The sequence below is a fragment of the Pelodiscus sinensis genome, chromosome 1 (assembly GCF_052426305.1).
Source record: "Pelodiscus sinensis isolate ZL-2025 chromosome 1, ASM5242630v1, whole genome shotgun sequence".
NCBI lineage: Eukaryota > Metazoa > Chordata > Testudines > Trionychidae > Pelodiscus > Pelodiscus sinensis.
Genome location: NC_143052.1, coordinates 4,183,092 through 4,196,306, shown reverse-complemented (window position 1 = coordinate 4,196,306; position 13,215 = coordinate 4,183,092). Strand labels below are relative to the sequence as shown.

General features: G+C 58.7%; 1 protein-coding gene across 1 annotated transcript; it reads right to left on the bottom strand.

The window, feature by feature from the left end:
* On the bottom strand, positions 1 to 10,930 carry LOC142827974 (interferon-induced protein with tetratricopeptide repeats 5-like). The gene is made up of 2 exons (XM_075924768.2): positions 10,755 to 10,930; positions 1 to 3,193 (listed from the first exon to the last, which is right to left on the bottom strand). The coding sequence occupies exons 1-2, from the start codon at positions 10,757 to 10,759 to the stop codon at positions 1,846 to 1,848; spliced, it is 1,353 nt and encodes a 450-aa protein (XP_075780883.2). The 5' UTR covers positions 10,760 to 10,930; the 3' UTR covers positions 1 to 1,845.
* Positions 10,931 to 13,215: the final 2,285 nt, after the last annotated feature.

Here is a 13,215-nt window from a genome sequence, read left to right as displayed (position 1 = left end):
GCCTCAGTGGGGCAGAGCTAAGGGGAGAGGAGCTGGAAGCTGGGGCAGCACAGACCAAGCACACCAAGGGGGCACCAGGGCCAAGCTACAGCAAAGAGCTGAGGGGCTACAGCTGTTCCACGCAACACTCGGGGGCTCCCAGCAAACCAGGGAAGAGATCACTTGGGAAAACTTCCTCCCTAAAACCTCAGGGGCACCTCAAGCTCCTTTCCCCCAAAGAGCTTGAAAAAAGAAAAGAGAAAACAAGCTGCCGTCTGTGGAAGCTGACTCCTTAGGCAGACAGACTTCCCAGGACACAAAAATGAACCAATACCGATTAATTAGACAAGAGAAAACAAGCTTTTATTATCAAAACAAAACTGCAGTTGCGAGCATAGTTGAGGCGGCAAGATGGTAAGAGCCACCAAATTGATACACTCAGACAAAATGCCCTGGGTTTGGAAGCTTCATTGCAAAAGAGGAAAAAACACTGTTAAACAAAGAAAAAAACATGGTTAATAGCACAGACCTCAGTTCCAAATTCCCAAACCAGAATACAATAAAACCTGACGGACTAGCTAAACTTTTCATTACATACATATGTAAGAAGTCCTTCTTCGGGAAAGAAGTGTCTTTCTGTCTCCCTTAGTACCTGGAGAAACTGCTCTGACTCAGACAAAGGAGGGAAAGATAAAAATCCCTTTGTCCCAGTTTGAAATCCCTACTTGCATTACTATCGGCTGACCAGATACCTGGCTAGGTAAGCCCCTTAGCCACGAGGCTACTGGTCAATTCTCCTGGTTATGACAGGCGCTAAGGACTCTTATACACTTCTAATCAGTAGCTCTGTTGGGGTGCGTCTACACAGCACCTGAAACCCAAAACTCAGAATAAGAAAAGCAAATTATGTAGCTTGTTTTGAAAGTATTTCGAAATTGCTTATGTGTGTGGGTCTGTGTTCGTGTGTTCGTGTGTGAGTGTGAGTATGAGTGTGATTGTGAGTGTGTGCACAGGGAGATGTGTTGCAGTCCGACTCTGGCTCCTCATCTCCCCCCATGGCTCCTCCTGCACTGCCCTCTCCCCCAAGGACCACAGTACTCGAAACTAGAAATAAGATATGCAAATTGCGTAGCTTATTTCGAATCTATTTGGAAATAGTCTGTGTGTGTGTGTCTCTGTGTGTGTGCATGTGTCAGTCTGTGTATGTGTGTGTGTGTGTGAATGAGTATGAGTGTGTGTCTATCTGGGAATGTGAGTGGGGGTGTGTGTACTGCATCAGTGAGGGAACTGTCCGCGTTGCTGGCTGCAGGCAGGATGCACAGAGCCAGAGGCAGATCTCACCGGGGTGCACAGGGAGATGTGTTGCAGAGGGAACACACTGGGGTGGGGGAGGGTCCCAAGGCTGCTACTGCTGGAAGGGTGCCCGGGCGGTGGACCCTCCGCGCTCTGCCACCGAGGCCCGACTGGCTCCTTCTCTCCCCCCACAGCCTCCCCTGCACTGCCCCTCCCCCAAGGACCACCCTGAGGCCTGAGTGACAGGGAGGGGGGAGTAGGCAGACAGGTCAGAATGGCAGGACGGGGAGGGAGGGAGCAGAGCTTGGGTCGGAGCAGGGGGCAGTGTGGGTGGGGCCCTGGGGAGGAGGATGAGCGGGGGTGGGGCCTTGGGGTGGGTCAGGGGGCAGTGTGGGTGGGATCCTGGGGAGGAGGCTAGGCGGGGGTGGGGCCTTGGAGAGGAGCAGGGGGCAGTGTGGGTGGGGCCCTGGGGAGGAGGCTGAGCAGGGTGGGGCCTTGGAGTGGAGCAGGGGGCAGTGTGAGGAGGCCTCTCCAAATGCAGGAGTCCTGCGCTGCTGGTGGATTCCCCCATTTTCACTGCCTCTCCAGTCTCCAGCTCCGGCCACGAGTGGAGTACTTCTTGTAGTTGGGACTTGTGTTCCGTTCCAGGACATGCTGTATGGCTGCAGCCTCGGTGGTCTGGGAGCGCTGCCGGAATTCGTCTGCCACCTCTCGCAACCTTCTTCTCAGTGTTTCTTTCTCCCAGATGCTGCCTGTGATGGCAAAACCGGCTTTGTAAATCTCAGCTGCCTCAGGCAGGGACTTCCGTGTGTAGAAGAGGAAGTCCCCAAAGCCAAGGTAGACGGCCTGCTGGCACCTCTTGCTGAGGCTGGACACCTCGCTCAGGAGGTTGAGGTAAATCTCCTCTTGGTACTCAGGTGTCTTTTTTCCGTACATTTCAGCTAGCGCCAGCTTTGCAAACACAGAGGCGGGATCTTTCTGCACAGCCATCTTGAAGGCCTCCGTACCCGCTGCTACGATTTCTTCTCTCCTGTCCGTCTCGGCCGCCGCCAGTTGTTGTTTGTAGCAACGACCCAGGTCATAGTGAGGGAGGTGATAAGTGGGGTCCAGAGAGATTGCTCGCTCTAGAATAGCAATTGCTTTTTCTGGGAACTCAGCTTGAAAGAACTTGGCTGCATTTCTCAGGACCTCGGGGTCCCGGCTATTCCGAACAACATCTTCGACCAGGGCTTCTCCCTGGGGTCTATCCCACGTCTCAAGGATCTTGGCTAAATACATCTTAGCTTCATAGTTTTGTGGCTCTTCCTGGATAATGGCGCTGAACTTCTTTTTGGCATCTGACTTGTATTCAAAATCACGTGAGTGGGTCCAGGAGGCGAAGGCTGCGATTGCCGACCCAGCAAGAAATTCCCCATTGGCTTCGTCTTCTGCCAATGCCCTTTGGAAACACTTTGTGGCCTGTAGGCCGTGGCGGAAGCCGGTTGCCAGGAGAGACCAGCCTTTGTGTGCGTGGACCTCAGGGATCAGAGCTGCGTATGGCGAGCGGCTGTTCAGGGAGCGGCAGATCTGGCTCACCTTGTCCAGGTAACGCTCCACCACGTCGTAATGGGCCAGGTGATAGTAGATCCAGGCGTAGTTCCCGTAAATGACCAGGGCCTGGCGGGGGACGTTACCTGGGTGATCTCTGGCCAGGAACTCTTCAGCTTTCTTAAGGCTTTGCAGAGCGTCCTCATATCGCCCTTGCAGGTGGCAGAGATAAGCCTGCAGGGCCAGGTAGGCGGCCTGGTTCGGGTAGGGAGTGTGGGCAATCCTCAGAGCCACCGTATGGAGGATGTGAGCTGCGTCCACCTTGCCCCTGATTTCAAAGTCCCAGGTGAATTGGCACTGGAGGGCCTGCAGCTTCTCCTTCAGCGGCAGGGAGCTGCAGAGAGAGGGGGAACCAGACACCGTTGAATGAATGAATTTCCCCAGCACACTAAGGTCGTGGGGTGGGGACCAGGGAGGGACGAGGTCTCTGTCTGCTTAAGAGCCAATTGCAAAGTGCAGACCTGGCGCGGAGCTCGGAGGGCCGTGTCTGATGCCCCCTCCGCCGGGCGTGGGGCCTTTGTGGATGGGCTTCCCCCAACCTCTGTGGAATCCACTTAGCACTTCCTGTGTCCCACAAAGCCCCCCTGCAAAGCGACCCGACTCCCTGCAGCCCAGGCAGTGTGTGGTGAGCTCCGCGCGGGTAGTCGGGAGAATTTCTCCTGGGGAAGGAACCGCTTACAAGGGTGACAGTGAAGTGACTGGTTTCAATGCCCCTCCACCCCAGAGCTGGAGATGGGAACATTGCACGTTTTTTGGCTGTACCTCGGTTGGTTGTGCCATTCGCCGTTAGGGCTGAAGCTAGAATATCTGACACTCTGTAATATCAGATGCATGTTCATCAAAGCCAAAATGTACCCCAGGAACAGGGTTCCTTCTAAGATTTTCCAGCCAGGAGCACAGTGCGTTTTGGCTTGTGCACCAATATTGAGGTCATGGGCGCTGGTTTGGATGTTTGCCACCGTGGCACCCAAGTTTTTCACACAGAGACGTTCCCGGCCAGCAGTGCAGAAACTCCACCCTGCCTCCCACCATGTGGCAGGTCCTGTTCCCGGCCCCAGCCGCCAGAACAGCCCCCAGCCCCTTCCCGCCCTCGTGGAGGCCCCCGCCACCAGTCATGGCAGGTCCCAGCCCCCCTACCTCAGCGGATCCCTCACCACACCGTCTCAGCTGTCCCCTCCTGCCGGAGCACCCAGCTGCTGTACAAGTGGAGGAGGCGGGGGAAGAATGTTTTGTGCGCGGTGGCGCAGGGGCCCACCTTAGCGGGAGCTGTGACCTGGAGGTTCATTTTGGCTTGTGTGTCAAGCGAGGAGGCTTTAAACTGGGTTTGGTGGGGGCGGGTGACCAGAGCCCCCAGGTACGTCATAAACACGGAGAGCTGGAGGCCAGGTCACAAGCTGGTGGGAGCAGGGGCTGTAATAGCAGGGACCACGGAGACAAGACAGAAGCGGGGGGCAAAATCGAATCAGCGTCTTAGTTGTGTGTATCGTGGGGAAGACGCAGGAAGGATGTGGAAGGCTGCTAAACAAACCCAGCTGCGGCCTCGCTGGCATGGCGGTGAGGTCCATACAAGGCTATTAGCCAGGGGATAAAATGGTGTCCTTGGCCTCTGTTTGTCAGAGGCTGGAGAGGGACGGCAGGAGACAAATCGCTTGATCATTGTCTTCGGTCCATCCTCTCTGGGGCACCTGGTGCTGGCCACTGTCGGCAGACAGGAGACTGGGCTAGAAGGACCTTCGGTCTGACCCAGTACGGCCGTTCTTACATTCTTATGGCATCATCCCGGCTTGGATAATAGGTGCGACTGGTCACGTGGGTACAGAAGAGTCCAGGTTGCCCAAGGATAGGCAGGGGAAAGGGAGGAACTAACGATACGGCCAAGAACGACCTTGAGCAGGTCACAGCAGGTCATGTAGCGCTGGGTAGAAGGATCAAGGAATCTGAAGCGCAAGTGATGTTCTTGTCCATCCTCCTTATTGAAGGAAAAGATCCATGTAGGGATCGTCGAATTGAGGAAGTCAATGCGTGGTTGCGCAGGTGGTGACGCAGAGAGGGCTTTGGTTTCTTCGATCACGGGACTCTGTTCCGGGCCTGGGGATTGTTAGAAAGAGACGGGATCCACCCAACCAAGAGAGGAAGGAGCATCTTCGCGGGCAGGATTGCAAACCTAGTGAGGAGGGCTTTAAAGTAGGTTTGTCAGGGGACGGTGACCAAAACCCTGAGGTAAGTGAGGAAGTCAGATACCGGGAAGAAAGACAAGGAGGAACGAGGAACAAGGGAGGAGCCTGGATTGGGATTCCAGAGAGGATGGAGAAAGGCTGTTCACAGTAGCAACAGATGGCAGAAGGAGGAGCAATGGTCTCAAGCTACAGTGGAAGAGATCTAGGTTGGATATTAGGAAAAACGATTTCCCTAGGCGGGTGGGGAAGCCCTGGGCTGGGTTCCCTAGGGCGGGGGTGGAATCTCCATCCCTAGAGGTGTTTAAGTCTCAGCTTGACAGCGACCTGGCTGCGTTGATTTCGTTGGGATTGGTCCTGCCTAGAGCAGGGGGCTGGATAGATGGGCTCCTGAGGTCTCTCCAAGCCCTCGGATTCTATGAGGAGTCCAGCCCTCGGGGCTCAGGGGGGATTTCAGGGGCACGGGGCTGCAGGAGCAGGGAGGGTGGCCAGGAGCCCCGGGGCCCTTTGAACTGCTGGGCCCCAAGGGACCTGTCCTCTCTGCCCCCCGACTGCAGCCGGCACTGACCTCCCCCTCTCACGGCACCTGGTGGACGCACAGATCCGCCCTCCCCCCTACTGCCCCGTGTGCCTGGCTACACACAGACACCCACCCCCGCACCCTTGTGCCTGGCTACACACAGACACCCACCCCCACACCCCTGTGCCTGGCTACACACAGACACCCACCCCCGCACCCCTGTGCCTGGCTACACACAGACACCCACCCCCGCACCCTTGTGCCTGGCTACACACAGACAACCCACCCCCGCACCCTTGTGCCTGTCTACACACAGACACCCCACCCACACACCACCCTGGCTACACACAGACACCCCAACCCTGCACCCTTGTGCCTGGCTACACACAGACACCCACCCCCGCACCCTTGTGCCTGGCTACACACAGACACCCCAACCCCGCACCCTTGTGCCTGGCTACACACACAGACACCCCAACCCCACACCCTTGTGCCTGGCTACACACAGACACCCCACCCCCGCACCCTTGTGCCTGGCTACACACAGACACCCCAACCCCACACTCTTGTGCCTGGCTACACACAGACACCCCACCCCCACACCATTGTGCCTGGCTACACACAGACACCCCACCCCCGCACCCTTGTGCCTGGCTACACACACACAGACACCCCACCCTGCACCCCTGTGCCTGGCTACACACAGACACCCCACCCCCGCACCCTTGTGCCTGGCTACACACACACACAGACACCCCACCCCGCACCTCTGTGCCTGGCTACACACATAGACACCCCACCCCCGCACCCTTGTGCCTGGCTACACACACACAGACACCCCACCCCGCACCTCTGTGGCTGGCTACACACACACAGACACCCCACCCCACACCTTTGTGCCTGGCTACACACAGCCACCCCACCCCCGCACCTTTGTGGCTGGCTACACACAGACACCCCACCCTGCACACTCGTGGCTGGCTACACACAGACACCCCACCCCGCACCCTTATGCCTGGCTACACACAGACACCCCACCCCGCACACTTGTGCCTGGCTACACACAGACACCCCACCCCCGCACTCTTGTGCCTGGCTACACACAGACACCCCACCCCCGCATCCTTGTGCCTGGCTACACACAGACACCCCACGCCGCACACTTATGGCTGGCTTCACACAGACACCCCACCCCCGCACCCTTGTGCCTGGCTACACACAGACACCCCACCCCGCACTCTTATGGTTGGCTACACACACAGACACCCCACTCCCGCACACTTGTGCCTGGCTACACACAGACACCCCAACTCTGCACCCTTGTGCCTGGCTACACACAGACACCCCACCCCCGTACCGTTGTGCCTGGCTACACACAGACACCCCACCCCCGCACCCTTGTGCCTGGCTACACACAGACACCCCACCCCCGCACCCTTGTGCCTGGCTACACACACAGACACTCCAACCCCACACCCTTGTGCCTGGCTACACACAGACACCCCACCCCCGCACCCTTGTGCCTGGCTACACACACAGACACCCCAACCCCGCACCTCTGTGCCTGGCTACACACAGACACCCCAACTCTGCACCCTTGTGCCTGGCTACACACAGACACCCCAACCCCACACACTTGTGCCTGGCTACACACACAGACACCCCAACCCCACACACTTGTGCCTGGCCACACACAGACACCCCACCCCGCACACTTGTGCCTGGCTACACACACAGACACCCCACCCCCGCACACTTGTGCCTGGCCACACACAGACACCCCAACTCTGCACCCTTGTGCCTGGCTACACACATAGACAGCAACCCCCGCACCTTTGTGACTGGCTACACACAGACACCCCACCCCCGCACACTTGTGCCTGGCTACACACAGACACCCCACCCCCGCACCCTTGTGCCTGGCTACACACAGACACCCCACCCCCGCACTCTTGTGCCTGGCTACACACAGACACCCCAACCCCGCACCCGTGTGCCTGGCTACACACACAGACACCCCACCCCCGCACCCTTGTGCCTGGCTACACACACAGACACCCCTGCCCCGCACCCTTGTGCCTGGCTACACACAGACACCCCTCCCCCGCACCCTTGTGCCTGGCTACACACACAGACACCCCACCCCCGCACCCGTGTGCCTGGCTACACACACAGACACCCCACCCCCGCACCCTTGTGCCTGGCTACACACAGACACCCCTCCCCCGCACCCTTGTGCCTGGCTACACACAGACACCCCACCCCCGCACCCTTGTGCCTGGCTACACACACAGACACCCCACTCCCGCACACTTGTGCCTGGCTACACACAGACACCCCAACTCTGCACCCTTGTGCCTGGCTACACACAGACACCCCACCCCCGTACCGTTGTGCCTGGCTACACACAGACACCCCACCCCCGCACCCTTGTGCCTGGCTACACACAGACACCCCACCCCCGCACCCTTGTGCCTGGCTACACACACAGACACCCCACCCCCGCACACTTGTGCCTGGCTACACACAGACACCCCAACTCTGCACCCTTGTGCCTGGCTACACACAGACACCCCACCCCCGTACCGTTGTGCCTGGCTACACACACAGACACCCCACTCCCGCACACTTGTGCCTGGCTACACACAGACACCCCAACTCTGCACCCTTGTGCCTGGCTACACACAGACACCCCACCCCCGTACCGTTGTGCCTGGCTACACACAGACACCCCACCCCCGCACCCTTGTGCCTGGCTACACACAGACACCCCACCCCCGCACCCTTGTGCCTGGCTACACACACAGACACTCCAACCCCACACCCTTGTGCCTGGCTACACACAGACACCCCACCCCCGCACCCTTGTGCCTGGCTACACACACAGACACCCCAACCCCGCACCTCTGTGCCTGGCTACACACAGACACCCCAACTCTGCACCCTTGTGCCTGGCTACACACAGACACCCCAACCCCACACACTTGTGCCTGGCTACACACACAGACACCCCAACCCCACACACTTGTGCCTGGCCACACACAGACACCCCACCCCGCACACTTGTGCCTGGCTACACACACAGACACCCCACCCCCGCACACTTGTGCCTGGCCACACACAGACACCCCAACTCTGCACCCTTGTGCCTGGCTACACACATAGACAGCAACCCCCGCACCTTTGTGACTGGCTACACACAGACACCCCACCCCCGCACACTTGTGCCTGGCTACACACAGACACCCCACCCCCGCACCCTTGTGCCTGGCTACACACAGACACCCCACCCCCGCACTCTTGTGCCTGGCTACACACAGACACCCCAACCCCGCACCCGTGTGCCTGGCTACACACACAGACACCCCACCCCCGCACCCTTGTGCCTGGCTACACACACAGACACCCCTGCCCCGCACCCTTGTGCCTGGCTACACACAGACACCCCTCCCCCGCACCCTTGTGCCTGGCTACACACACAGACACCCCACCCCCGCACCCGTGTGCCTGGCTACACACACAGACACCCCACCCCCGCACCCTTGTGCCTGGCTACACACAGACACCCCTCCCCCGCACCCTTGTGCCTGGCTACACACAGACACCCCACCCCCGCACCCTTGTGCCTGGCTACACACACAGACACCCCACTCCCGCACACTTGTGCCTGGCTACACACAGACACCCCAACTCTGCACCCTTGTGCCTGGCTACACACAGACACCCCACCCCCGTACCGTTGTGCCTGGCTACACACAGACACCCCACCCCCGCACCCTTGTGCCTGGCTACACACAGACACCCCACCCCCGCACCCTTGTGCCTGGCTACACACACAGACACCCCACCCCCGCACACTTGTGCCTGGCTACACACAGACACCCCAACTCTGCACCCTTGTGCCTGGCTACACACAGACACCCCACCCCCGTACCGTTGTGCCTGGCTACACACACAGACACCCCACTCCCGCACACTTGTGCCTGGCTACACACAGACACCCCAACTCTGCACCCTTGTGCCTGGCTACACACAGACACCCCACCCCCGTACCGTTGTGCCTGGCTACACACAGACACCCCACCCCCGCACCCTTGTGCCTGGCTACACACAGACACCCCACCCCCGCACCCTTGTGCCTGGCTACACACACAGACACCCCAACCCCACACCCTTGTGCCTGGCTACACACAGACACCCCACCCCCGCACCCTTGTGCCTGGCTACACACACAGACACCCCAACCCCGCACCTCTGTGCCTCGCTACACACAGACACCCCAACTCTGCACCCTTGTGCCTGGCTACACACAGACACCCCAACCCCACACACTTGTGCCTGGCTACACACACAGACACCCCACCCCCGCACCCTTGTGCCTGGCCACACACAGACACCCCACCCCCGCACCCTTGTGCCTGGCTACACACAGACACCCCACCCCCGTACCGTTGTGCCCAGTTACAGAGCCTCTTCTCCCCGCCCAGCCCTTTTCTGTCCCCCCACAGGGTCTAGCTGGGCACACAACTCTCCCCTCCCCTTTCCTCTCTGCTCGGTCCCCGCGCTCAGCTGAGGAGTCCGGGCGCTCGGGCCGGGGCTGGCGCCTCCCCAGGTGTGTCCGCTCCGCCGCCCCCCCCATCGCCGGCCGGGCCCGGCTCGCTCCGCTGCTCCCCTCGGAAGCTTGGCCCCGCCCCCCGGGCAGCTGGGGGCTCCGAGCGCGGGGGCAGCTGGTTCCAGCTCCGGGCCGGGCGTTACAGGAATCCCGGGCTCCCGCCGCCTCCTCCCCTCCCCTGCCCCGCCCCGGGCCACAGCGCTGCGGGGCCGGAGAGACCCCGGGTCCTCCCCAGCCAGGGTGCAGGGCAGCGGGGGGGCGGTGACAGGCTGGGGAGATCCCCGCCCCAGACACGTCTGTGTGCAAAACATCGGGGGGGGGGGGGGGGGGGGGGGGGGGGGGGGGGGGGCTGCCCTGGGGGCTGAGGGGAAAGGGCAGGAATGACAGCCGGGGGGGGGGTAGCCAGAGGGTGCGGGGTGGGGTAGGGGGCCTTTAGCCATCAGGGGTCGGCCTGGGGGGGGGTACGGGGCCTTTAGCCATCAGGGGTCAGCTGGGGGGGGGGGGTAGGCAGTGGGTGCCAGCTGGGTGAGCCCGGCTAGGGCTGGGAGAGGCAAAGGACCCAGAGATGCACCGCCCCCAGCGCCCCTACCTCATTGTGCACAGCTCGGTGCCAGGGCTCCTCTCTTGGCACTGCAACCTGTCTGTGGTCTGGACTGTCTACTGCCACCCCACGCCCCTTCCCGGGGCGGGAGTGTCAGGAAATGGAGAGTGAGCGGGGTGGGAGTGGAAAGGAAAGTGAAACTCGGCGTCCCGTCCACTGTCCCCCTGCCTGGCGCTGATACAGGACCTGCAGCCCGGGTGCTGATACAGGACCTGGGTGTTGGCCTTATCTCCTCTTGGTGCATAGGCAGGTCCAAGATAAGAAGCATTCCATACACGCCCATGTCACATTACTGAGTTGGAGGGAAGCAGCCAGATCGCTGCTGCACCCCTAGGTGGGGGTGTTGGCCCCAGAAATTGGTGTGGGGGGAGCCATGTGGGGTATTGAATGGGAGATTATTGTTTGTTGATCTTATGTACGCTATTTATGTGAGTGTATAATGTCTGTGTGTGTAGGTAGGAATCTGTAATCTGTGTGGAAGCTGAATATTTCTGTGAATGTGATTGAGCATGGCTATGGACAGGCTGAGTAGTGAAGCCCTGTGGGACAATGGCCCTTGATGGCCCAAAGACACACCTAAAGCAGGAGGGCGGAGACCCAAGAGCTGCCAGCAGAGAGGCTGAGGACCAGGTGACATGCTACATACTAGAAGAGGCCAGGAAGGAGTATAAAGAGGCCATGTGGTCGATGCCATTTTGTTCTCAGCTCAGCACTTCATCCCAGAGGCAGCATTGCAGGGATCGAAGAGCCTGGAAGACCTGTGAACCCATCCTGATCGTAGGATGTGCAATAAGAACTTTTAAACCAGCAGCTGCAACATCTCTGCTAGAGCCTGCATCGAGGACTGGGAGATTCGGTGCATGTAACGTACTGTACTTTAATAACCTTACTCTCAGGCTTTTCTTTCTTGTAATAATAAACCTTTAGATATAGATTCTAAAGGATTGGCCCAGCGTGATTTGTGGGTAAGGTCCAGAGGGTAAATTGACCAGGGATCTGTGGCTGGTTTCTTGGAACTGGACAGAACTTGTTCGGGGTAGGTGGGATTGGGTGCTAGGACCCCCCACCTGTGTATAGGCCCGGGGCCATCTGGGGCATGGATATTGCTGGGGTGTCGGAGGGGTTTTGCTCGGGAGGCTTCAGGCAGGTAGCTGAAGCGCTCTGTGAGACTGGTTTTTGGCCTGTGTGGAGACGTCGCCAGTCGGGGGCTGTAAGGAGCCCCGGATTTGAGCAATTCTCCCTGAGCGGACGCCCTCAGCTGTGCCCAGACACGGCTCGGTCCGTCACAGTGGCGTAGTCGGCAGGATCCACAGATCTTGGTCAATTGAGCTTTGGGATCAGGACCCCACGCTGTCTAAATTTGATTTTTGGTGTTGAGAGTTTGGTTGATTAAAGAGCCGCTGCGATGATCCCGGAATTATATGAGAGTCTGAGCAAAAGTGCTCTGAAGGATTTGTGCTTGGGGAGAGGCATTGCCTTTGGGAAAAGGGCCTCTAAACTAGATCTGGTAGTGCTGTTATTAACCAGAGATGTGGATGAAAAGGAGCAGAAGCAAGCCAAGGAGGCTGCTGAAAGAAGGCGGAAGGCGGATGAAGAAATTGCTAAGAGACAGAAGGAGATGGATCGGGAACTTGAGATGAGAAAAGCAGAACATGCAGAGAGAAGAGCAGAGCATGCAAAGAAGATGGCCCTAGCCAAGGAGGAAAATGCTAGACTTGACCTCCAGCTTAAGAGACTAAAAGAACAAGAGAGACTGTATTCTCCTGAAGGTTCAATGTATAACTCTGTGGGTATGCGGTGTGCTTATATGATGGCAGACGTATTTTACCCAGCTGATGTGAGAACCTAACCCCAAAGCATGTATGAATGCAAACCTTTTGTGTTACCTGTAGCTAACAGGGAGGTTTGGGAAGGGGGTGCATGTGGGTATGGAAAGTTTCCTGGAGCTGGTCAGTCTCCCTGTAACCAAGGGGAAAGTGTCTCTACATGTGAGCCTGTGGGCGAGGGCCCGTCTGATGCCTCAGAGGGGAGGCTGGAATCAGAACCAGGGCAAGAAGAGCCCAGAAATCAGGGAAATGTTTCTCTGGGGCAGCCTGGAGTGGCTGGCCAGAGTGAAGTTTTAGTTGAGGAGCTGGTGGCTGGTGAGGTTTGTGGAATTGAACCTGCACAAGCTGAAGTTGATTTGTGTGAAGAAGCACAGTGTGTGCAAGCTGGCAATTTGGCTGGTGGAAGTAGCAGTGGGGCAGTAAAGGAAGCTGTCCCAGTGGCTAGCTGTATGCCTGAGATTAGCCAGGGGTGTTGGGACAAGGGAGAAGCTGTCTCTGGTTGTCTGGCTGTGTGTGGGGAAGAGTTTCTTCCTGTGTCTGAGGAAGGTGCCCCACAGCCTGTGTTGGCTGAGAGCAGTGTTGTTGTCCCAGAGTTGGGTCTGGATATGGCAAAGGCCCAGGAA